Genomic DNA, 24,335 nt, shown 5'->3' with positions numbered 1-24,335 from the left:
GCTTGTTCTGGTGGTGCGATGGTAAGGGTAAGGGTAAAGGGGGAAAAGCGTTGCGTACTTTATGGTGAAGTTGGAAGGAAATCTTCAAGGCACGCGGAGAAATTCAAATCACAAAAACGGAAATGTACGGCTTTAGCTCGGAGCCGAGATGGCCAGCGACACGGTGCAAGCTTGTAATTAAGGTCTACATCCCACCCACCCCCCTCGAGACGGATTCAACGTATTAGAGTTAAAGCCTTTTTCTTTCACTCTTTTTCCGCCCGCGTGCTCTTTTTCCCCTTTTGCCGTAAATATCAAAACTCGGGAGGTCACCGGGTTCCTATCCGTTGTTTCTTTCCCCAGTCACGGCCGAGTTCTCCACAGCATTCTCAAACATTGTGTTTTGGGCCGCCGACAGAGTCTAGTGAGGTTTGGGTTGGGGGGTTTTTGTAAAAGTGTATCTAACAACAAAAGGTATCCAAATTTAAACTCTATAAACTCTATAAATCCGCGATAATAAACAATGTTCTGTAATTTCCGTGCTTCTGCTCATCACTTCTTCGCCTTTTTGAAGCTAATCTTTGATATTGAACCCTTAATTTTATTCGTGAGCTTGCTGAACCTGAACAAGTAGTAAAGCACCAAGCAAAAGATGATGTTGAAGAAGATGTAAGCGAAAAAGAACCCCACGTTTCTCCATCTCAACGAAAACTTGGCCCCAAGGGTTGCCAAGTATTCGTCGGCGTTATTGTATTGACAGTAGCCACAGTCTGAAGTAGCACTAGGGTTGGACAAATAGCCAGTGGTACGTTGCAAAAAATCACTAGCGTATTGCTGACAAGTTTGCCCTGAAGGCGGATTGAAGAACGACAATTCCTTGTTGTTGCAGGTGACCAGCCGGCCATACAAAAACGACGACACCAAGTTCTGAATAAAGTATGTGTACGGTGAGACTTTGTACATAAAAGTCCAGAACCCGGGCATCAAGGATGTTGGTTGGACAACACCGCAAAAGGCAACAATGAAAGTGTACAAGAAGGAAACAAGCACCGCGGCACTTTCCAAATCAGGCGCAATGTACAAGACCATCAAACCAAACGACACGGCAAAGCCTTGCAAAAAGATACCCTGCGTAAAGTAAAACATACCTGAGTGCAGCGCGGTGATGTCGACTTTTGTGGGGAAGTAAAGCGACGCAAACATGAATCCTCCACCAATGAGCAAGTAGGGCATCTCGTTCAATATCTGGGAGATGATCATCAAGGACCAGTGGTACGTGTTGGACAACTTCTCTCGCACTTCAAACAAGTCTCTACCGGCAATTGCCTTTTCTTGGATTTGATTAATGACGGGTGCAGACACCACCACCGTCAAAAATGCGCAGAACATACCGTTCTGCATTCCGGTTCTGGTGTGCTTCAACCCGTAGAAAGTGAACCCGATAAACAAACCCGAGATGGTCATCAAGAACAACTTGGCCATGACGTAATCTGGGTCCCGGAAAAACTCCAACGCGCCTCTATTGCATACCCATCTGAACTGGTGCCAATATGGAGTAGCGTACTTTTGACTCAATTCCGCCTCCTCCTGCTGACTTAATTGCGTTGGCTTATTTCTCAACTCCTCGATCAACTCATCTCTCCTTTTGTCGGTGGCTGCTTTTTCTGGAGAGTTTGACCAAATGTCAAACCAGTTGCTGTTTGTAGAAGCAGTCGCACCAGCACCAATCGCCTCGAGGATGTATTCGGCTGGGTTCTCGGTATCAGCACAACGTCTTGCTCCGTTTCGCTCAAAGTAGTCCAAAATGACCTTTGAGCGCTCACCAATGTCTCCAAAGTACACAGTCTGTCCTCCTTTTCTCAAGAGCAAGAGCCGGTCAAACTCTTCAAACAACGTGGCCGAAGGCTGGTGGATGGTGCACAATATCGATTGGCCGGCACTGGCCAAATCGCGAAGTAGCTTGATGATAGCCCATGAAGATTGCGAGTCCAACCCAGAGGTTGGCTCATCAAGAAACAACAATAACGAAGGCTTGGCCACTAGCTCAACCCCGATGGACAATTTCTTCCTTTGCTCGACATTCAAACCGTTGCCTGATCGTCCAACAATTGCATCGGCATAGTTGGTCATGTCCAATACCTCAATTATTTTCTCAACATACTCCAACTTCTCCGCGTCGCTCACCGTGTTTGACCGTCTCAACCTTGCTGCAAACTGCAATGATTCGCGTACAGTGATTTGGGCAACGTGAAGATCTTGCTGCTGGACATACCCAGTTCTTCTGCTGAATGATGAGTCCAACGGCTTACCATTCACCAACATGTCACCTGTGATTGTGCCAAAGTCGATTCTTTGCGCCAAGGTGTTCAACAAGGTCGTCTTACCGGCACCCGACTCTCCCATCAAAGCAGTCAAAGTCCCCGGTATGCAGTATCCGCTAACGCTATCCAAAAGTGTCCTCTGTTTGCCATCGTAAGGAATGACGTAGTTGACATCTTTCCAAATGAATATATCCTTGACCTCCAAGTCGGCGCCGTCGGGGTTCATCTTGTCAACCCGGTCATCCAAATCCTCCATGGCGGGCCCTTCCTCGAGGTCGCCCTTTCCCTTTTCGGCAGCCAGCACAATTGTATGGGGCACTTTTCCTCTCAAATACAAAAGTTTGTCACCGCCTCCTGTAATCGGCTTGATGTATTCGGTTCCCAATGATGTTATTGCCAAAAAGAACGCCAAAAATCCAATCAATATACCAAAGTTTCTCCAGACATGAGCAAAGCTGTAGGTGTATGCCACCTTCATGTAATCGTCTCCCAAGATCCAAGTTCTGCCCGGAACGGATCCGAAAAAGGTACAAACTTGCTCACCTGATGCTAAGTTCTCGTACCCGGGTCCCGATGGGGTAAGGTACTGTCCCACACATTCCATGTGACGTCCGTGAAACTCCGACGTGACAATCGCTTCAAACGCGTACAACACCGGGTTGATGTAGGAGATCCACTTGAACCAAGGGTGCATGGAGGGCCGCTGGATCATGTACGAAGAATACATCAAAGATGCCAACATAAGCACTCCGCCCAAAGCGTTAGCGCCCGCCACCGACTTGTTGATGGCTGCCACTGCCTGGAACATTGAACCCATCGTCAAATGTAGCAAAACGACAAAAAGAAAGCAGATGAAGAACTTGCCCGCTTCCCTGGCCAAGTTTGACAAAAAGTATAAAATAACAACGAAGCAAACATTGACAAGGACACTGATGGGTATCGATGTGACAAAGTTGGAAAGCGAATCGGCTGATGGATGGTACATGTAGTAGTTTTTCTGCTTCATCAAGATTGGTCGGCTGGCGAAGGAGGCCGAGATCTCGGCTAATCCCATCAAAGACATGAACAAAACGGCAAAGAACACGACACCTCCTCGTGAAAAGGCCCCTGAGACATCATCTGGAGTATTGTAGTATAAAGAGCCAGCAACGAATGCTTGACAGATACCAGCGCCCATGAGTGTTATCGTGTAAGCTTTATCTCCCATGATTCGTTGGACACTTCTTATTCCACATAGCTTCAACTGCTGTAAGAATGAGATGGTAAATGCGGATCCTTTTCTAGCGCCCTTCATTTTCTCTTGCTGCACCGAGTGGTAGTATTCCTTTCTGACTTCATCGACGTCAAAGGAATTGTTAAAGTCCAGGATATCTTGAAGAAGCAGTTTAAACTCTTGCGAGTGCAACCAACGACTTTCAAACTCGTCGGCGGTTTGAGGAACTTTCTTCTCCCAGCCCGACTTTGCTCTCCTGCCCAACGGGTCTGTCAATGCCGTAAGAAACTCCGCAGTGGTCTGTCTTGGCGGACACTCCCACCCCATGTCCTCAAAGTACTTCTTGGCCTTGTTTGCGGGGCCAAAGTATATCTGTCTTCCGTGGTACAACACCGTGACCTTGTCAAAACATTCGTAGATGTTTTCTCCTGCCTGGTAGATCGACACAAACGACGTGGTCTTGAGAATCTTGGTTGAGGTTCGGATAGCCTGCGCAAACTCCAACGCAGTCGAGGCATCGAGGCCCCTGGTGGCATTGTCCCAGCAGTATATTGTCCCGTTGCACGCCAAAGCCTCGGCGATGGAAACCCTCTTTCTCTCGCCTCCAGATACACCTCTTACAAAGTCGTTCCCGACTTTGGTGTGGTAGGTGTGTCTCAACCCAAACACCGTGGCCAAGATTTCCTTCTTGGCCTTGACAAACTGCTCCCGGCTCACTCCATCGACCCTCACGTCCGGCGTCTTGCATCCAATGGCAAATGACAACGTCTGGTCCACCGTGAGGTGCGGAAAGTGCACGTCCAACTCCGGGTTGTAGATCAAGTCGTTCCGAAAGTGCTTGAGCATCTCCTTTTGGCTCAATCCGTCGTACCTGACGTCCCCTTCCACGCCTCGGTAGAGGTCAAAGTCGGTCCCGCTCACGCTTTTCAAAAAAGTGGTGCACCCGGCCCCTGGTCTGCCCAACACCAACACCACTTCGCCAGGCCGTGCCATTCCGTTGAGGTTATGCAAAATCTTTTTGGGTGGGGTCCTCAATCTGGATATGATCTGTTGCAACCCTCCAATGGGTCCTTTCAACAAATCAAGCACCGTGGGCACCACCGCAAACGTCTCGTCGGTACCGTAAACAGAAAGATCTTGAAACGTGATTCCGCTGCTTCTCAATGCAATCCCTTGCTTCTTTGCAAAGTAGACAAAGTTTGACAAGATTCTGATCAAGTTGAACTCCTCCAACTTCAACTGGAGTCCGCCCTCTTTGTTCGAGATGTGCCTGGAAATCTCCCTTGACATGTTGTCCAACTTGTCCTTGCCTTCTGATTGGGCCAATGAACTGATTGTCTTGACCAAGTGCAATCTTCTACTTTCAGGGTCATTTTCATCGTAGTCACCTTCAAAGCCGGTGTCGCCCTTGATATCTCCGTAGCTAGTGATATTGCCCTGTACTCCATCATAGTTTACGATTGAGGACGCAGACGAGTTCGAGGTGGTGATTTCTTCCATCTCGTAAGCTTGTTCAAAAAGGAATTGAACGAATCTTTTCCTTGCTTGTTTGTTTGTATCTGGGTCAATTAAGCCTGCTGCTTGTCGCTTCAAAGATGGTTTGTATATCTACGTGTGTGTTGTCAAAAGGACCCCGTTCGTTATGGATCAGAGGTGGTTCCTGTCGTTCCTATTAAAAGAAATTGAACCCATCTCCCCATAGAGGGGGATCTTGGACTGCTTAAATACTTAAGTACTATCCATGTTGTAATAGACGCTCGAGGTGGAAAAGCCTTTGCGCTTATGGGGGGGTCCTTGAAAGAACGGAGATTGGAAATGTCGTGAAGTGCACTAGTATTTTGCAGCAGTGCTAGCACTAAGAGGAAAAAACCTTTGAGTGCTCTGCAATATTATTTCAGCGGAAACTGTTATGTATTTCCATGCACTTAGTAATGAGATTAGAAAAAAAAAAAAACAACAAAAACCTCTCTCATGCAAACAGGTACAAGTTGAGCAACTGAAGCTAGAAAGGTAACGGATTGCTTCTTCAGTTCCAACGGTTGGAATCCAAATGCGGACTTTTAAACGAAATTTTGTCGATTTTCGAAAGGTTTGCAACTTTGCACAAAGCCACTATTACTAATGGTTCCCTGTCAGATTGGGTAAAAAAAAAAAAAGGCATATTGCAAGATGGAAAGTGACAATCCAGCTTGTCGTTACTTTATTCACTGCGAGATCCAGGGAGTATCATCCTCATTGGGGGCCACTACAAGTTTTGATGTCGGGCTTGCTACTTAAGCAACTGGCGAAATCACTGGGGGAGAAGTCGGCGCGATTTGGGTAGATCTCAAAAGAACTAAAAAAAGACTATTTTTAATTTTATTTTCAGCCGCCGAAGTTGCTGCCCACGTCAATCGACAAAAACCATTGCTACTAAAAGTGAAGTGTGTCTCATTCGCGACTTTATTGTGCTTGGTATTTAGTTTCAACATAGTTGGCATTTCGCAACATAACGGTAACTCTGTGTATGTATGTGTGTATGTGGCTGCCTGCAGCATCGATCCGACCTTCCCCCGTCCGCCGAAAAATGAACCTCTTCTTCACAAATGAAGAGTTTTTTTTCTGCTGGCGACATTGCTTATGTCGCATCTCCCAACAGTTTATACCAATTCAAGTGAAGTTGAACACCGTGTGACATTTTTTCCTTAATTCTTTACCATCCATGTTAGATTGCAAAAAACAAAAAAAAAAGGGAAGGGAATGTCCATGTCGCGTATCGCCGGCTGCTTGTCGCTTGTTGTGTGTTGCATGTCGCTCCGACATCGCCGTCTCTCTCAGCGATGAGGTGAAAAATGGCGTATTAAGTCCGAAGTGCGGAGCTAGTGCTCCTGAAACCGCGGCGACATTTGCATATTAGAAGGCTATAGCATAGGAGACAATGCAGCAAAGAGACAAAAAGCTTAAAACCCTTGGCATCATGGCCCCTTCAATTGCCGATGGACACCGGCTAGCTAGCATCCTCTCTCCCATGTGGGTTTTCGGGTGAAATTTCCCTATAAAATACGGATATCCAAGAGCAACAACTGAAACCCCAAATTTGGTACAAGTCAAGGCCCGAGTCTGCTACTACTCTTTTGTATTTTAGGGAGCATCTCCTCTCCTGAATGGGAAGCTGCTGGATACGGTGTGATTAGCTGCAACGTCTTCTTCCTTCTTTTCCATGGCATGTGTATTTTCCTTCTTTGAAAGTAATATGTGCTTGGAATTGAAAGTGCCATGTTGAAGTGCATCATCAAAGATCATCATAGACGTGACCTTGTTCTTCGCAGGTACCACTAATCACAAAACATGAAGCTCCTTGCTCGCTGTCAGCTCGAATCTGTTCCCGCTTCAACGCCTTAATTTTTGCAACACGCGAGAAATATTGATGCAAAAGTTTTTTTTTTGCACCCAAAAACTTGCCAAATTTTTGCAAAACTATAGTGGGCCCTACGGTAAAAAAAAATACAGTTTCCGCAACTTCGTAATTTGACAGCAAAGTGTGGTTCAGTTTATTAGGTTTCGAATCTGCATTCTAACACCACTCCACAAAGCCGCCTATGATGGTTGAAGTTTCCCAGTGGGGTCTATGGGACCAAGTGCCCTGGGAGAAAAAAAAGAAGCAAACGAAAGAAGATGCAACTGCGAAAGATGCCAAGGTTTGAGTACACTTTGGAAATGGTGGTGATGGTGATGGTGATGCACTGGTGGCTACCGCACCAGCGCCAGCTTATACTTCATACAGTTTCTATACCATGTATATATATACCCTTCCCCTCCCTTTCCCCCTTATCAATCACTGCTGTATCTTCTTTTCAAATGAGGAGACGATACTCCATTTAGGCTATTACCGTTCTTGTCGTAAATGCGGAAATCAGGACCAGTGTTTTTAGGATGGTAACCATACACCTTGACGTTTTCCTCGTCGTTCTCTGCGTCCCTCTCCTCGTAGTCATCCTCGCTGCAGTAGATTTCCTCGTCTTCGTCGTCGTCATCATAGTCGTCATCGTCCTCGCCATCGTCATCGGATTGGTCATCATCATCATCTGGCTGAGCCAGATCTTCCCCGCCATCTTCTTCATTGACTTCTTCCGATTCGCCAGAAGAATCTCGTTTGCTGTTGATGTCTGCTTCGTCTTCTTCTTTCAAAAAATGCAACTTTTTGCATGCGCCATTGGCGATTTCACTTTCATCGTGCACAGTGTTTTTACCCATCAACTCAATCAACTGACAATAGTACAATTTCAAAACGTCCTTGGCATAGTTGATCTTGTTTTTCAAAACACCAGAGGATGGATCAATTTCTTGCTTTCCCGGAACACATCTCCAATCTACCCGCGATAGAAAATCCAATTCCAAGCAGTTTAATTCGCTCAAGGCTACACCTCCAACTTTAGCGTAGTGGTCGTTGGTGTAAAAAAAGTCCTCCAACGATTTTTGGGCAATCATGGTTGCAACTAGTAGAAATCTATGAACTGTCCATGAGTTTAGCGTGAAAAAGGGCTGATACTGGTGCGATAGCAAATCGATGTAGTAGATGGTTGTTAATAGAATGGTGGGGTTGAAATTGTTGAATTTCGTCAAACGAGTCAAATAGGTGAATGTCGAAATCGCGGGAGGTGTTCGAGAATGATACCTCGTCAAGAGGTTGTTGGTAGGCTGTTGCGCAGTTGACACCGAAGCAGCCGGCGGGTTTGATATCGAGGTGGGGACAGATTTGTCATTTAGCGTGATCAACGATTTGAGCATTCTCGATATCAAAATGATTAGAAAATCAATGGGGCAGTCCATAAACTCGCTAGTTAGTCGTCTGGTGATTATAGGTTCAGTAATGGACGTGTCTTCTCTCGTGTATTTCAGCTTCTTGGGCTCGCCCGGCGGTGCCTTGGTTTCCACATCACCTTGACGCCTGTTCAAGGTTTCTGTGCGAGGACTGATACCGGGACTAATTTCCTTGACATATTGTTGATAAATGATATCCTTTTTGTTTTGTTTTTGAAAGTAAAGATGGTATTTTTTCTGGGTGTTTTGGTTCAAGTACTGTTGATAAATATCCAACGGACCTAGTTTTCTTTGCTTATCGATCGACTTGAAATATAGCAGGTGGTCGTTTAAAGTAGTCCTCATGTCGGGAGACTTTAAATAATGTGACAAAAACTCATCGTCGTTGTTGTTGTTTTTGATTGTTAAATGAGACGATGTTGTGAGACCACCTGGGTGATGGTGGTGACGGCGAGGGCTCTGGTCATGGTTCTGACTCAAGTTCAGGTTCAAGTTCAGGTTCAGGTTCGAGCTCAGGTTCTGGTGATGGTTCTGGCTATTGTTACTGGAGATGGATAAAGGGTGGCTGCTTCGTCGAGGAATACTGGATTTTCGTGATAAGCCTGTTGGAGGTGATCTAGAGCAAGATTCAGATAGCGCCATTGAAGAAGGTGATAAAGATCTAATGTAGTTTCCGGGACTAGGTGTGGTTTTTGTTGAAGTTGTATAAATCATCTTCGAGTGGTCAGTTGTGGGCTCATAGGTATATTAGAGTGTCATTTGAGATGGACTTTGAAAAGACTGATAGTTGTGACAAAAGGTGATGAAATGCGAAGCAAAATACTTGAAAAAAAGTGATGGATAGCCTTGTATTTGTCTTTACTTTTTTCTGTCTGTTGTTGCTGCTGCTGTTGCTGCTGTGCTGATGATACTGGGGATGTTGAATGATGATGTCGATGGTGGATCGTAATGAGTATAATAAAATTTCCAACCCTCGTGCGTCCCTCTCTCTTCTCTTTCTCCCTGCAATGTAGTGAGTGCGTGTTGGGTGTGCGTGGGCCCTATCTGCCGTTAATTTCTTTTTGTATTGGTGTCACGTGTTGTGTGTCGCAAAACTAACGACAATCTGCAAAAAAAATTCAAGACACTGCCGCCGGATCCGGCGAAGTCGGCATTTTTGCAACAACCGAGTCTTGAGTATACATTTTTTCAAAGCGAAGCTATTTCTTATGAAACCACTTATGACACCCAAAATCCAAGCTCTTTGAAAAGTGAAAAAATGCTAATTACAATTACAGGGCCCACAAGTGGCCCATTTTTATTTCCCTAGTTTTTTGGAGAGATTATCCGGTAAAATTGTGGTCGCGACACGTGACCTGAAGTTTGCAACCAAAAGAGGGAAAGCACGAGCTGGCGCAATACTGTCAAAGACGCAAATCCAACTCGCTCACTGACCCCTTGCGCAACCCCTTCCCTCATTCAACCAAGTGTTTAGCGCTGGTAGAGTATACTGAGCTGAACTGAACTGAACTGAACCAGATCACGTGACAATTGCTATGTCAAAAGTTGTATTAGGACACGGGGTAGTGCATAATGTACAAAAAGATAAACAAAATCAAAATAGACCAAATGTGGACGTGTAGAGAGAGAGAGAGAGAGAGAAAGAGCGACTATCAAAAGAGAAACCCTCTTTTTGGTGACACTTCAAGGTAAACACTCTCCATCAGCAACCTCCAATCCATTTCAGAACCCAGTTGAAGCTGAAACAAGATGGATCACCTCCAGCCAGGTACGTTATAGACACACACACAGATACGTGTGTATACTTGTTGGATTTGGATTTGGATTTTGGGATCCACATTACTAACACAACGTTTAATATATAGGATTTAACCCCGCCTCTGTTTCAACGGCCCAGTTGCGAAAAATCCTCAATTTGCATACAATCTCATACCCTAGCTCTGCAAAGAAGTCAGAGCTAGTCCAGATTTTTGAGAATGAGGTCAAGCCCAATGCTGGCAAATGGTTGCAGGAATACGAATCGAAAGTCGAGAATTTGCATGACCAGGGATTTGTCAATGCCGGTGGCGCCAGGCAGCAGAGACCGTCTCCGAAAACCCAGAGCAAAATCGAAGGGCCAGTGGTTGCTAGTGGCAAAACCGCGATTAGGAATGCCAGCTCTCCAAAAGCTAAATCAAAATCTGATGTCAAAACCGAGGCTGAAGACAGCAACTTTAGAATCACTGCTACTGCACCACCAACACCTGCAGCAGCAGACCAAGAGGGACGCGTTTTAGTGAATTCGGCTGAGGAAGAAAAGTTTAAAGAAAAAGAAGGAAACGAAGTGAAAGGTTCCGGCAAGGAACTGAGCAAACTGGTGGCAAAGTCACCCACTGTAAGAAAAACAATAGCATCAGCTGACAACAAAACAAAATCACCATTGGCTTCTAAACCACTTTCAGAAGTAGAGGATTCGCAGGATGAGCACAGAGACTCAAGCACATTCAGCAGCGACAACGTTTTCCAGTCGAAATCAGACTCGGCTCGCAAACGGAAGCGTAAACGTGAAGCTGACGAGAAGCCCACCAGTAGCGCACCGGGCTCGGCCAAAAAGATCAAATCGCCGTCGTCCGGTGGTAAAGGCGATTTTGAACATTCGCTTGACAAGTCCATATATGACGACAGCGACTCTGAGATTTTCCAGTACTCCATCCTCAGTAAGAATGAAGTTGACAAGCTCAGAAGCTCACCTGCAAAATCCGCCACTCCCAAGTCCCCAAGACAGAGAACTCAAGCACAAAGCCCGATCAGCTCGAAACCTGGCTATCAGGTGGAAACGGGGCCCGATCAGTCCCTGCAGGGTGCCCTGAAAGGAGCCCTGAAAGATGCACCAAATTCGAATTTAGAAAAATCACAAGAAGGTGCGTCTTTACCCACGGACGAACTAGCCAGGCTGTTGGGCGTCACTATTCAAGGTTTCCAACAAAGGCCCGGCTCGGCGCTGAATTTGACCACGCAACAGCTTTCTGATAAATCAGAGCTGTCCAGCCAGTGGCACCCAAACCCCAGTGAACTTGAAGAGCCCGATTTCCCGAAGCAGGAGGAGCCTCAACCAGTTGAAACCCCCAGCCGTGAAGCAACTGGCCGCGACAACAAGCCCACAATAAGCTTGGGGTCTGTCAGAAAGTCCGAGGCAAAATCCACCCCATCTACCTCTGAAGCCAAGACTCCAGATGCAAGAACTCTTTCATCGAAAAAGCAAAGAGTCAAGAAGCCCGAGTCGAGAAAAACCAGTGCAACTGCAACACCAAAATCAACCAGGACCTCCGGAGGTGCAGGAGCCACTCCTGCTTCCGCCAATGCCAGCTCGGCAACAAGAGCGAAAAGTGCTGCAGCTACCCCTGCATCCACAAAGAACAACACCCCCGCGCAAGCTTCCAAAACGACTCCAAAGATAGGATCAAGTGAAAGGTTGGCCAGAAGCAAAAATGCGACTCCGTTATCGTACAAGACTACCACCACCACTCCCAAACGCATTCGGACTCCCGTTGGCAGGTCTGCATTGACACCAAAACCCCGATTGCTCTCGATTAGTGCGTCCAAGATTGAACTGGACGATGAAGAAGAAGAAGAAGAAGAAGATGGTGACACGGAGGTTGCTGCCGCTTTGGGAGAAAAGAAAAAAGAGACCAAGTCGCTCGTCAACAGAAATTCATTGTCGAGTATGCTCGCCACCTTATTGACATGGACTGTGGTAATCACAGCTGCGTTATTCGGTTATTGGTTCCACGAGCAGAAGTATTTGGTGGGGTTCTGTGGCGAGGGAATCGACCAGGGGAGGACGCTTGGCAGCTATCACAACGTGGTTTTAGATACCTTGGGGGATGTGCTTGTCAAGTACTGCCAACCCTCGTGCGTGCCATGTCCTCCGCACGCTAGATGCTTCCCCAATTTGGAAATTGGGTGCTACGAAGACTTTGTTGAGTATCAGCCTTGGTACGACGTTTTGTTTCCGGGCCACAAGAAGTGCATCCCAGATACAAAGAAAGCCGAAAAGTTGGAGATCATGATTGATGTCGCGCTCGATTTGTTGAGGAGCAAGAATGCCCAAGTCCAATGCGGCAAGGGGCAGGATGATTGCGAGAGTGGGATCTTGTTGGCGGATTTGCACGATTTGCTTTTGTCAATGAAAGCCTCGTATATCACAAACGAGGAATTTGAAGAGCTCTGGTCGAGATCGGTTGTCGAGTTGGAGAAAGAACCCGAGATTAAAGTAAGGCAAGTACGAAACATCTAGAGAGAATCCCAATTATTTCAAAAAACTTACTTACTAACATATTTTTTTTGTAGTCCAAATTTGACTGTGTTTTGCAAGCTGGACAAGACGCATTTGGTGTTGACGACGCTGAAGGAGAGGTACAAGAAGAGGACAAGGTTCTTCGATCAACGTCCTTATCAAACATTAGCTTGAAGTGCCAGTTGCAGAACAGCATCATGGGAAACTTGACCAGGTACAAGTACAAGATTTCCCTCGTGGTTTTGCTCATTGTGTTTTTCAAGTTCTTGCAGTACAAGTACCGGAAATACCAATTGCTGCTTGTTAAAGTGGACATTATATACCAAGAAGTCATCAGCAAATTGACGACGCAGTTGAGACTCTCAAGAACCAGTAGCAACATCAAGCCATTCATTGGGTCGAACCAGTTGAGAGACCTCATTTTGGGCAACGAGCATAATTTGGGCGAGAGGTTGCGATTGTGGAACCAGGTGAGCAATAAGATTGAAAACAATACAAACGTAGCTACTAATGTTGTTGAAGATCACGGCGAAATAATGAAAGTATGGGAGTGGGTAAACGAATTGTCTTTAGAAGGGTGTATAGATTAAAATAAAATAGAACGACAAACCAAGAAAAATTGATTGTTGAATATAAATATTGTACTAGACAGGACCAGCTTCAGCGCCAGCTGGCGGAGGTCTCTGTCCCACATGCTCAGCCACGATATTGGGCATGCCCCAGCACAGGTACCCCAAGGGCTTAGCCAAGTAGCAGATCCCTTCAGTTTCAATTCCATCGTAGCCCTCGGATCTATCCCACGTGGTGCCGATGATATAACTAGTGGGGAAAATGGCGCCTTGTCTGAAGATGATTGACTTCATGAACAAGACGGCACCTCCCACGGAGTCCAAGGGCTCGAGATGGTTCAACTTTAGCTTTTCAGGGTCTTCGTTTCCAGACAAGCTTTTGAAATGGAACATTTGATCGGGCACATCCATGGGCACATAGTCGAATTTGTCCCATTGGTCCGAGTCCAAAAGGGACAATTGCTCCGGTGTCGGTTTTGTTCGTTGGCCACGCCACGAGTTTAAGTCGTAATCGGGGTTGGGATCGTGGCCGCGGATAACGACGCGGGGCACGATGATGTCCTTTTTCGAATTGTAGAAGATGTCGAGTAGTTGCGGTGCTTGGTCAAAGGATACGATATCGGTATCGAGGAACAAGATGTACTGTTGGTTTTGCAACGCTTGCAGCACGAGAAAGTTTCTGCATTGGGCAATCAATCTTCGACGAACTCGTTGAAAGGCGTCTTCGTGGCGCATCTCGCGTGATACCCCGGCAATCTCTTCCAAGGGGGGCGCATGCGCCAAGGTCATCTTGGAGAAATACTTGGATAGTTTGGCATTGTTCTTGTTGAGGTACTTTTGCACCTTGTCGTGTTCGTTGCGGAAGTTGCTCAAGATTCCAATGGAAAAGTCGAATTTGGATAGATTACCGTCGAGTAAGGTGAAGATGGTTTTGAAAAAATCGTCTACGCTTCTATCTGGACCGTAGGGCTCCGACTTGCCGATGGTCGACAAGATCAAAATGGTGGGCTTTTCGTGGGATGATGATGATGGACTCTTCTTTTTCACCTCATACTCGATTTTCTTGAAATTGAATGCTTCGTCGAAATATGAAGTTGTAGTATATGGAGAGCCGTCTGCTGCTGCTGGATCTGCATTTGGATGAGGCGACTCGGTAGTACCCTTGGACGAAAGGTGAGCACTTGAAGTCGACGGGCTTATGGTTAAAAAATTATATATGGATCCAACAGCAAGCACCACTAGCACCACGGTGAAAAGCGACCAATATCTACGGAACTTGAAATCACCCATGGTTCTGAGCATTAAAAGAAAAGGTTCGATACGAGATGCAAAATGCTGTACTTGTTGGTTCTTTTTCTTCTTTCGTCAGTTGAACGGGATCGGATAATCTTGCAGTTGGTCTAAGTGTAGATTTGAAGAAAGGGCGACAAGACCATGTGTTTAAATGCAAAAAGACGGTAGAAAGAAAAGAAGAAGAAAAAAAGACCAAGTGGCTATAAGTGATGCCAGAATGAGGGCACACGCTCACACACAGGGATAGGAGGTGCAGTGCTATCTCAGGTTTATCAAGAGTAGTAGTAGTGGCAGAAGCAGTTACAATGGCAGTGGTCAAAACAATGCCGATCTCATAACCATTTCTCTTTTCTTTCTTTTAAATAATGTGCATACAATCAACAAAATGCAGCTATTAATAATTCGGGTTGTTTGACAAACAAACGCCGCAGAAGAGGCAGAGGGAGAGGGAGAAAGAAAGGGAAAGGTAAAGGGAAAGGGAAAGGGGAAAGGAGGCTGTTGTTGCTGTTACCGTGGCTGTTGCCATGGTGGTGATGGCATGTATGTACCACTACTACAACTGTGAGGTCAGAAGAGGTTGGATTCAAAAAGTGCTGAGCAAGTCAAGCAAGCCGATTCCAGCAGAAGCTAGAAGCCCTTTTTTGCCACCAACTGCCCCCGGCTGGTCCTCCAATTTTTTTTTAAAAAAAACCTTCTTATCAAACGATGCAAAAACCTGAAACCTGAGACAAGTCGAATGGATGGTGTTGTTTGTGATGATCGACACTAGTGGGGACTTTTGCCGTGCGGTTCGTCAATATGGGATTCCTCGTTCATTAAGGGGCACACACTGCTTCCATATACACACAGCAGCGCCGATATGCGAATTTTAATTTCACCGGAGTTTTAAGTGAGTGGGCGGCAACAAGAGTCACGTGACATGGGAATGATTACCTTCCCTCCGGAGAAGTGGGCGTGGAGCCCCACACAGTCGAGTGCGAGACTTTTGACCGATAAATAAGGCTGTTGGAGACGAGACAAGCAACGACAAGCTTTTCCCGGAGATTAAGCGTGAAAACTACGCTACTTCTTCGGTAGTCATCTGTTAACTCTCGAGATTCGAATGGTGGCATCGTCCAGTCTCCCATAGTCGTTCCCAGCGTGATCTAGAGCGATAGAGGTTGAAGTGTGAGAGTTGCAGCGGTGTGTTGTTCAAGCATGGGAGTTTTAAGTGAGTGGGCGGGAACAGCGCGTCACGTGACATGCAAATGATTGGAGAAGTGGGCGTGGAGCCCCACACAGTCGAGTGCGAGACTTTTGACCGATAAATAAGGCTGTTGGAGACGAGACAAGCAACGACAAGCTTTTCCCGGAGATTAAGCGTGAAAACTACGCTACTTCTTCGGTAGTCATCTGTTAACTCTCGAGATTCGAATGGTGGCATCGTCCAGTCTCCCATAGTCGTTCCCAGCGTGATCTAGAGCGATAGAGGTTGAAGTGTGAGAGTTGCAGCGGTGTGTTGTTCAAGCATGGGAGTTTTAAGTGAGTGGGCGGGAACAGCGCGTCACGTGACATGCAAATGATTGGAGAAGTGGGCGTGGAGCCCCACACAGTCGAGTGCGAGACTTTTGACCGATAAATAAGGCTGTTGGAGACGAGACAAGCAACGACAAGCTTTTCCCGGAGATTAAGCGTGAAAACTACGCTACTTCTTCGGTAGTCATCTGTTAACTCTCGAGATTCGAATGGTGGCATCGTCCAGTCTCCCATAGTCGTTCCCAGCGTGATCTAGAGCAACAGAGCATGGTGGGTGAGAGTTATGGCGGTGTCTTGTTCAAGCATGGGAGCTGGGCGGCAACAGCGAGTCACGTGACGTACAAGTTTGCTCCCCTCCGGAGAAGTGGGCGTGGAGCCCCACACAGTCGAGTGCGAGACTTTTGACCGATAAATAAGGCTGTTGGAGACGAGACAAGCAACGACAAGCTTTTCCCGGAGATTAAGCGTGAAAACTACGCTACTTCTTCGGTAGTCATCTGTTAACTCTCGAGATTCGAATGGTGGCATCGTCCAGTCTCCCATAGTCGTTCCCAGCGTGATCTAGAGCGATAGAGCATGGTGGGTGAGAGTTATGGCGGTGTCTTGTTCAAGCATGGGAGCTGGGCGGCAACAGCGAGTCACGTGACGTACAAGTTTGCTCCCCTCCGGAGAAGTGGGCGTGGAGCCCCACACAGTCGAGTGCGAGACTTTTGACCGATAAATAAGGCTGTTGGAGACGAGACAAGCAACGACAAGCTTTTCCCGGAGATTAAGCGTGAAAACTACGCTACTTCTTCGGTAGTCATCTGTTAACTCTCGAGATTCGAATGGTGGCATCGTCCAGTCTCCCATAGTCGTTCCCAGCGTGATCTAGAGCGATAGAGGTTGAAGTGTGAGAGTTGCAGCGGTGTGTTGTTCAAGCATGGGAGTTTTAAGTGAGTGGGCGGGAACAGCGCGTCACGTGACATGCAAATGATTGGAGAAGTGGGCGTGGAGCCCCACACAGTCGAGTGCGAGACTTTTGACCGATAAATAAGGCTGTTGGAGACGAGACAAGCAACGACAAGCTTTTCCCGGAGATTAAGCGTGAAAACTACGCTACTTCTTCGGTAGTCATCTGTTAACTCTCGAGATTCGAATGGTGGCATCGTCCAGTCTCCCATAGTCGTTCCCAGCGTGATCTAGAGCGATAGAGGTTGAAGTGTGAGAGTTGCAGCGGTGTGTTGTTCAAGCATGGGAGTTTTAAGTGAGTGGGCGGGAACAGCGCGTCACGTGACATGCAAATGATTGGAGAAGTGGGCGTGGAGCCCCACACAGTCGAGTGCGAGACTTTTGACCGATAAATAAGGCTGTTGGAGACGAGACAAGCAACGACAAGCTTTTCCCGGAGATTAAGCGTGAAAACTACGCTACTTCTTCGGTAGTCATCTGTTAACTCTCGAGATTCGAATGGTGGCATCGTCCAGTCTCCCATAGTCGTTCCCAGCGTGATCTAGAGCGATAGAGGTTGAAGTGTGAGAGTTGCAGCGGTGTGTTGTTCAAGCATGGGAGTTTTAAGTGAGTGGGCGGGAACAGCGCGTCACGTGACATGCAAATGATTGGAGAAGTGGGCGTGGAGCCCCACACAGTCGAGTGCGAGACTTTTGACCGATAAATAAGGCTGTTGGAGACGAGACAAGCAACGACAAGCTTTTCCCGGAGATTAAGCGTGAAAACTACGCTACTTCTTCGGTAGTCATCTGTTAACTCTCGAGATTCGAATGGTGGCATCGTCCAGTCTCCCATAGTCGTTCCCAGCGTGATCTAGAGCGATAGAGGTTGAAGTGTGAGAGTTGCAGCGGTGTGTTGTTCAAGCATGGGAGTTTTAAGTGAGTGGGCGGGAACAGCGCGTCACGTGACATGCAAATGATTGGAGAAGTGGGCGTGGAGCCCCACACAGTCGAGTGCGAGACTTTTGACCGATAAATAAGGCTGTTGGAGACGAGACAAGCAACGACAAGCTTTTCCCGGAGATTAAGCGTGAAAACTACGCTACTTCTTCGGTAGTCATCTGTTAACTCTCGAGATTCGAATGGTGGCATCGTCCAGTCTCCCATAGTCGTTCCCAGCGTGATCTAGAGCGATAGAGGTTGAAGTGTGAGAGTTGCAGCGGTGTGTTGTTCAAGCATGGGAGTTTTAAGTGAGTGGGCGGGAACAGCGCGTCACGTGACATGCAAATGATTGGAGAAGTGGGCGTGGAGCCCCACACAGTCGAGTGCGAGACTTTTGACCGATAAATAAGGCTGTTGGAGACGAGACAAGCAACGACAAGCTTTTCCCGGAGATTAAGCGTGAAAACTACGCTACTTCTTCGGTAGTCATCTGTTAACTCTCGAGATTCGAATGGTGGCATCGTCCAGTCTCCCATAGTCGTTCCCAGCGTGATCTAGAGCGATAGAGCATGGTGGGTGAGAGTTATGGCGGTGTCTTGTTCAAGCATGGGAGCTGGGCGGCAACAGCGAGTCACGTGACGTACAAGTTTGCTCCCCTCCGGAGAAGTGGGCGTGGAGCCCCACACAGTCGAGTGCGAGACTTTTGACCGATAAATAAGGCTGTTGGAGACGAGACAAGCAACGACAAGCTTTTCCCGGAGATTAAGCGTGAAAACTACGCTACTTCTTCGGTAGTCATCTGTTAACTCTCGAGATTCGAATGGTGGCATCGTCCAGTCTCCCATAGTCGTTCCCAGCGTGATCTAGAGCGATAGAGGTTGAAGTGTGAGAGTTGCAGCGGTGTGTTGTTCAAGCATGGGAGTTTTAAGTGAGTGGGCGGGAACAGCGCGTCACGTGACATGCAAATGATTGGAGAAGTGGGCGTGGAGCCCCACACAGTCGAGTGCGAGACTTTTGACCGATAAATAAGGCTGTTGGAGACGAGACAAGCAACGACAAGCTTTTCCCGGAGATTAAGCGTGAAAACTACGCTACTTCTTCGGTAGTCATCTGTTAACTCTCGAGATTCGAATGGTGGCATCGTCCAGTCTCCCATAGTCGTTCCCAGCGTGATCTAGAGCGATAGAGGTTGAAGTGTGAGAGTTGCAGCGGTGTGTTGTTCAAGCATGGGAGTTTTAAGTGAGTGGGCGGGAACAGCGCGTCACGTGACATGCAAATGATTGGAGAAGTGGGCGTGGAGCCCCACACAGTCGAGTGCGAGACTTTTGACCGATAAATAAGGCTGTTGGAGACGAGACAAGCAACGACAAGCTTTTCCCGGAGATTAAGCGTGAAAACTACGCTACTTCTTCGGTAGTCATCTGTTAACTCTCGAGATTCGAATGGTGGCATCGTCCAGTCTCCCATAGTCGTTCCCAGCGTGATCTAGAGCGATAGAGGTTGAAGTGTGAGAGTTGCAGCGGTGTGTTGTTCAAGCATGGGAGTTTTAAGTGAGTGGGCGGGAACAGCGCGTCACGTGACATGCAAATGATTGGAGAAGTGGGCGTGGAGCCCCACACAGTCGAGTGCGAGACTTTTGACCGATAAATAAGGCTGTTGGAGACGAGACAAGCAACGACAAGCTTTTCCCGGAGATTAAGCGTGAAAACTACGCTACTTCTTCGGTAGTCATCTGTTAACTCTCGAGATTCGAATGGTGGCATCGTCCAGTCTCCCATAGTCGTTCCCAGCGTGATCTAGAGCGATAGAGGTTGAAGTGTGAGAGTTGCAGCGGTGTGTTGTTCAAGCATGGGAGTTTTAAGTGAGTGGGCGGGAACAGCGCGTCACGTGACATGCAAATGATTGGAGAAGTGGGCGTGGAGCCCCACACAGTCGAGTGCGAGACTTTTGACCGATAAATAAGGCTGTTGGAGACGAGACAAGCAACGACAAGCTTTTCCCGGAGATTAAGCGTGAAAACTACGCTACTTCTTCGGTAGTCATCTGTTAACTCTCGAGATTCGAATGGTGGCATCGTCCAGTCTCCCATAGTCGTTCCCAGCGTGATCTAGAGCGATAGAGGTTGAAGTGTGAGAGTTGCAGCGGTGTGTTGTTCAAGCATGGGAGTTTTAAGTGAGTGGGCGGGAACAGCGCGTCACGTGACATGCAAATGATTGGAGAAGTGGGCGTGGAGCCCCACACAGTCGAGTGCGAGACTTTTGACCGATAAATAAGGCTGTTGGAGACGAGACAAGCAACGACAAGCTTTTCCCGGAGATTAAGCGTGAAAACTACGCTACTTCTTCGGTAGTCATCTGTTAACTCTCGAGATTCGAATGGTGGCATCGTCCAGTCTCCCATAGTCGTTCCCAGCGTGATCTAGAGCGATAGAGGTTGAAGTGTGAGAGTTGCAGCGGTGTGTTGTTCAACCATGGGAGTTTTAAGTGAGTGTATCCGCTCTGGTTGAGCTGTAGGCGGGATCCGATCTGCTTTGCAGGGGCAGATATCAAAATTTTATTGATTTAGGATGTGGTGTGTAGATGCCTGTCATTGTACAAGATGCATACAAATATATATCTCGGTAGCCGATGCTCTCGGATACTCCGCTGATTTCACGAGGAAACCACGTAGGATTAAATAGATTCGAGCTGCAGCTGTTTTGGATACCGATACCGATACCGATACCAGTGGCCTGGACTGGAGTTTTTTGGTGCCATCTTCCAACAACAAGTTTTCCTTTTCTCATCCAGTTGATGGTCCATGTCCCAATGGTACATTTCAATCTGGTTAAAATAGGTTGATATCTCGTTAAATTCACCACCCAAGGACCTTGTTTTGGCGAGAGAATCAATTTCCCGGCTCATCACATTTTGCTCGTCTTTGCCCTAGTTCAAATCTACCCCATAAGTGATACAGTCATAAGATTGTTGAAATAAAATATACAGAAGTGTTGAAACCTAAAAAACATGAAGTGCTAAAACCCAGAGTTGTTACGACTCCATTTGGGAGTAGCAACGATAAAAATTACTTTAACAAAAGGCAAAAAAAACGCAAAAACTTGATGCGTTGCGTAAAACGGACCTCAACAACCTCAAAAAAGTGCAAAGAAGCTGTTGATTTTTCTTATTTTTGTTCTTTTTTTAAACAGCCAAGGGGAAAGAACCAGCCCATTCGGAAATCTCCCTTTTGGCATTTTCCAAGGTTTCATCCGATTCATTCAACACTTTGTTCTTGAAATCCTTCAACTTGTTGGCATCCTTTGGCAAGTTTTGTTGAGTTTGTTTAGCGTAGTTGACAGCAAAGTCAATGTAATCAACAATTCTCTTAAAGTCTTCTTCACCCAAGCCTCTGGTACTCATAGCGGGGGCACCGATTCTGACACCACCGGGCACCAAAGCTGATTTATCACCGGGGATGGCATTCTTGTTCAAGGCAATGTTGATCTTTTCACAAACGGTCTCGACTCTTGAACCATCAATCTGCTTGTCCTTCAACGAAACCAACACCATGTGGGAGTCGGTACCGTCACTGACCAATTTGTAGCCCTTGGCCTTGAATGCCAGTTCCAAGGCCTTGGCGTTCTTCAACACTTGTTCTTGGTACTCCTTGAACTCGGGAGTGTTGGCTTGTTTCAAAGCAGTTGCTAAAGCAGCAATGGTGTGGTTGTGGGGACCACCTTGGTGACCGGGGAACACGGAAAAGTTGATTGGGTTCTCCAAGTCGTACATGATTTCTTGGCCATTCTTGGGGTTGACTGATCTAACGCCTCTTCTAAAGAAAATCATGGCGCCTCTTGGTCCTCTCAAGGATTTGTGAGTGGTGGTAGTGACGATATCGGCGTATTCAAATGGCGATGGGATAACGCCAGCGGCAATCAACCCGGAAATGTGGGCCATGTCGACAACAAGGTAAGCACCAACCTTGTCGGCGATTTCTCTCATTCTCTTGTAGTCAATCAATCTACAGTAGGCACTGGTACCAGCAACCAAGACTTTTGGTCTGTACAACACGGCGGTCTTTTCCAACATGTCGTAATCGATCAATCCGGTCTCCAAATCGACACGGTAAGGCATGGTTTCAAAGTAAGTGGAAACAGCACTGATTTTTCTCAGGTCAGTCTGATACCCGTGACTCAAGTGGCCACCGTGGGGCAAGTCCAATCCCATTAAACGCTCGTGCGGTTTCATGATGGCTTGGTAGACTTGCAAATTAGCTGGAGATCCACTCAAGGTCTGCACATTGACTCCCCACTTGTCCGGGGTCAAGTGGAAGGCTTGCAAAGCTCTTTCTTGACATAAAGTCTCCATTCTGTCAATGTGTTCGTTACCACCGTAGTATCTTGCGCCGGGATAACCTTCAGAGTACTTGTTACACATGGGAGTTCCCAATGCATCGAAAACTGCAGTGGTGGTAAAGTTTTCACTGGCAATCAACACGATGGAGTGCTTTTGTCTATCGACTTCATCCTTGATGATTTGGTCAACTTCGGGGTCGGTGTCTTTCAAGTGACCCTCGGTCAATTGTTTGTGAGTTTCAGATAAAGCATAAGATGACATCCTTGATAATTATATGTTACTTTTTGAGGGCTTGAAATCGTCTGTGGAAGAAGATCGCAAAAAGGGTGATGCTGAGAGGCGGAGATGAAAAAAGAACGAGGTATATTTTTCAGTCATCAGTAGTACGATGTGATGGTACCATCAGAAAAGAGATCCCACGTGACATAAACTATTTCACCTACTACTGCAAGATAGAGAGAAGTCAATAATCAATAAACCCCTCGCCAATTTAGTAATAAAATACCCCATCCATCTCAATCACAACCCCTTTGCTCCTGTATCTCGATGATCTCTGAGATGAATCTCAATGTTGCAATTTTGAGGTCAAGACACCCAAGCTAAAGGATAACTAAGCACCATCCAGAGTATACTTTTTTTTTTTTTTTTTTTTTGGACTTGTAAACATATATCCAAGGGTTAGTTTTATTTAAAGAACGTAAACAGATATAAGTATATATATATATAATTCTCGAAAAAAGACCCACTCAAACCCAACTAATCTAGATGCCCTCATCTTACTTTGGATCCACGAAAACATCAGTTGAATTTCATCTCTTTAAAACCTTTCAAGGTAGGTGCTGGCAAATTGGGAGGTTGGCTTTTTGCGGGCTTTTTAGAATAGAGTTACTCTCAATCTATGGGCAAACGCCAACTTTGGAACCACAACGCAAAGGCAACTGAGACCATTCAACAAAAACAAATATAGGTTATACCTTGAATAGTGGGTACTAACCAAAAACAATCCAATGGGCACCAACATCAAAAACTTCTTGGTGGGAGTATACTGATCGCCATTGTCAATCTGCTCCCACATGGTCAAGTTGTCGTACGCACCGCTGTTGAATTCAAAAGGTGTCCCTTTCACTTGATGAAACATAATATAAGATCCAATGTCATAGGTTAAATTGGTTAACGTCCATTTCCAATCGTTGTCCAACACGCTGATAAAGTTGTAAGAAATCTTGAGCAATATGATGATGACAATGTGGATGATCCAAGCCCCCTTTTGATGCACCCAGTTGGCATTGACGTTGGGGTTCAACGCTTGGTCAATCTTGGTGTCTAATGTATCTGGCTCCAAATGCTGTATCAACGAGGAAGACCTGCGTTGTCTCGTCACGATGTGCGCGGGCTGGTGGTGCGATGGCGTGGGGACCAAGTCGGGGTCTCCTGGCGAGCTATTGCTTCTATTGCGTGATGGCGATGTGCTGGCGTTGGGGATGTGACTGCTTCTTCTCGACCGAGGCGAGCCTCCGTTGTTATAAGCTGCTGGTGCAGAGGCAGAAGCAGATGACGAAGAACCAGAAGCGGGCCCGAGGGTTGATGAGTTTGCTGCTGATGATGATTGAGCCAAGTCATTGACACTTGTCTGCTTGCCGTTGGATGACCCAGAGTAGGATGATAATCTTGCAATCAAGGGAGGCTGTCTCAACTCCTGCTGTTGGCTAACGGGAGGAGTGATTTTGATCTCAGAGGGCTTCAGCAAAGCGGGGTTTCTATTATTTGGTGATACATCAGTCATCCTTGTATAGTCTATGAATCAATTCCCTTTGTTTTTTCTTTTCTGGAGATGAGATGTCAGGTTTTGATTTTATTCTATAAAGCAAAATGCAAAATGAGACTCGTCAGTGTTGAATGGTAATGAGTTGGTCCTTGAGAAAATCAAATAAGCAAGTCAGTCAAATTGGAGTTTCGGGGGGAAACGCAAAGTTTGGTAAAGTGGGGGGGGGGTTGATTTGGGTGTTCTTGACTTCAATTAGTTAATTGCGGTGAAACGGCGGTGATTGTTTGGCTGGTTGTGTTGGTTGTGTTGGTTGTTGGTGAAGTGGCGATTTCGATTTCTAAATATAATCAGTAAATTTTTTTGTTGGTGGGTGTAAAAAATGTAGAGTGTACAGCACTT

General features: G+C 46.6%; 7 protein-coding genes across 7 annotated transcripts; 2 read left to right on the top strand and 5 right to left on the bottom strand. All coding sequences in view use genetic code 12, as the record gives it.

Moving 5' to 3' along the window:
• Positions 1-531: 531 nt before the first annotated feature.
• On the bottom strand, positions 532-5,013 carry LODBEIA_P40780 (uncharacterized protein; the record flags this gene model as incomplete). The annotated part of the gene is made up of 1 exon (XM_066974259.1): positions 532-5,013. The coding sequence occupies one exon, from the start codon at positions 5,011-5,013 to the stop codon at positions 532-534; it is 4,482 nt and encodes a 1,493-aa protein (XP_066831016.1).
• A 2,310-nt stretch (positions 5,014-7,323) lies between these two features.
• LODBEIA_P40770 (uncharacterized protein) lies at positions 7,324-8,955 on the bottom strand (the record flags this gene model as incomplete). The annotated part of the gene is made up of 1 exon (XM_066974258.1): positions 7,324-8,955. The coding sequence occupies one exon, from the start codon at positions 8,953-8,955 to the stop codon at positions 7,324-7,326; it is 1,632 nt and encodes a 543-aa protein (XP_066831015.1).
• Positions 8,956-10,062: 1,107 nt separating this feature from the next.
• On the top strand, positions 10,063-12,589 carry LODBEIA_P40760 (uncharacterized protein; the record flags this gene model as incomplete). The annotated part of the gene is made up of 2 exons (XM_066974257.1): positions 10,063-10,081; positions 10,179-12,589. The coding sequence occupies 2 exons, from the start codon at positions 10,063-10,065 to the stop codon at positions 12,587-12,589; spliced, it is 2,430 nt and encodes an 809-aa protein (XP_066831014.1).
• Positions 12,590-12,786: 197 nt separating this feature from the next.
• On the top strand, positions 12,787-13,179 carry LODBEIA_P40750 (uncharacterized protein; the record flags this gene model as incomplete). Its single annotated transcript, XM_066974256.1, has 1 exon — positions 12,787-13,179. One exon carries the CDS (start codon positions 12,787-12,789, stop codon positions 13,177-13,179), a length of 393 nt encoding a protein of 130 aa, XP_066831013.1.
• A 54-nt stretch (positions 13,180-13,233) lies between these two features.
• Positions 13,234-14,448, bottom strand: LODBEIA_P40740 (uncharacterized protein; the record flags this gene model as incomplete). The annotated part of the gene is made up of 1 exon (XM_066974255.1): positions 13,234-14,448. One exon carries the CDS (start codon positions 14,446-14,448, stop codon positions 13,234-13,236), a length of 1,215 nt encoding a protein of 404 aa, XP_066831012.1.
• A 6,568-nt stretch (positions 14,449-21,016) lies between these two features.
• Positions 21,017-22,432, bottom strand: LODBEIA_P40730 (uncharacterized protein; the record flags this gene model as incomplete). The annotated part of the gene is made up of 1 exon (XM_066974254.1): positions 21,017-22,432. The coding sequence occupies one exon, from the start codon at positions 22,430-22,432 to the stop codon at positions 21,017-21,019; it is 1,416 nt and encodes a 471-aa protein (XP_066831011.1).
• Positions 22,433-23,045: 613 nt separating this feature from the next.
• Positions 23,046-23,954, bottom strand: LODBEIA_P40720 (uncharacterized protein; the record flags this gene model as incomplete). The annotated part of the gene is made up of 1 exon (XM_066974253.1): positions 23,046-23,954. One exon carries the CDS (start codon positions 23,952-23,954, stop codon positions 23,046-23,048), a length of 909 nt encoding a protein of 302 aa, XP_066831010.1.
• Between the last annotated feature and the right edge of the window lie 381 nt (positions 23,955-24,335).

The sequence above is a fragment of the Lodderomyces beijingensis genome (assembly GCF_963989305.1).
Source record: "Lodderomyces beijingensis strain CBS 14171 genome assembly, chromosome: 5".
Classification (NCBI taxonomy): domain Eukaryota; kingdom Fungi; phylum Ascomycota; class Pichiomycetes; order Serinales; family Debaryomycetaceae; genus Lodderomyces; species Lodderomyces beijingensis.
This window is presented reverse-complemented; position numbering and strand designations above follow the sequence as displayed.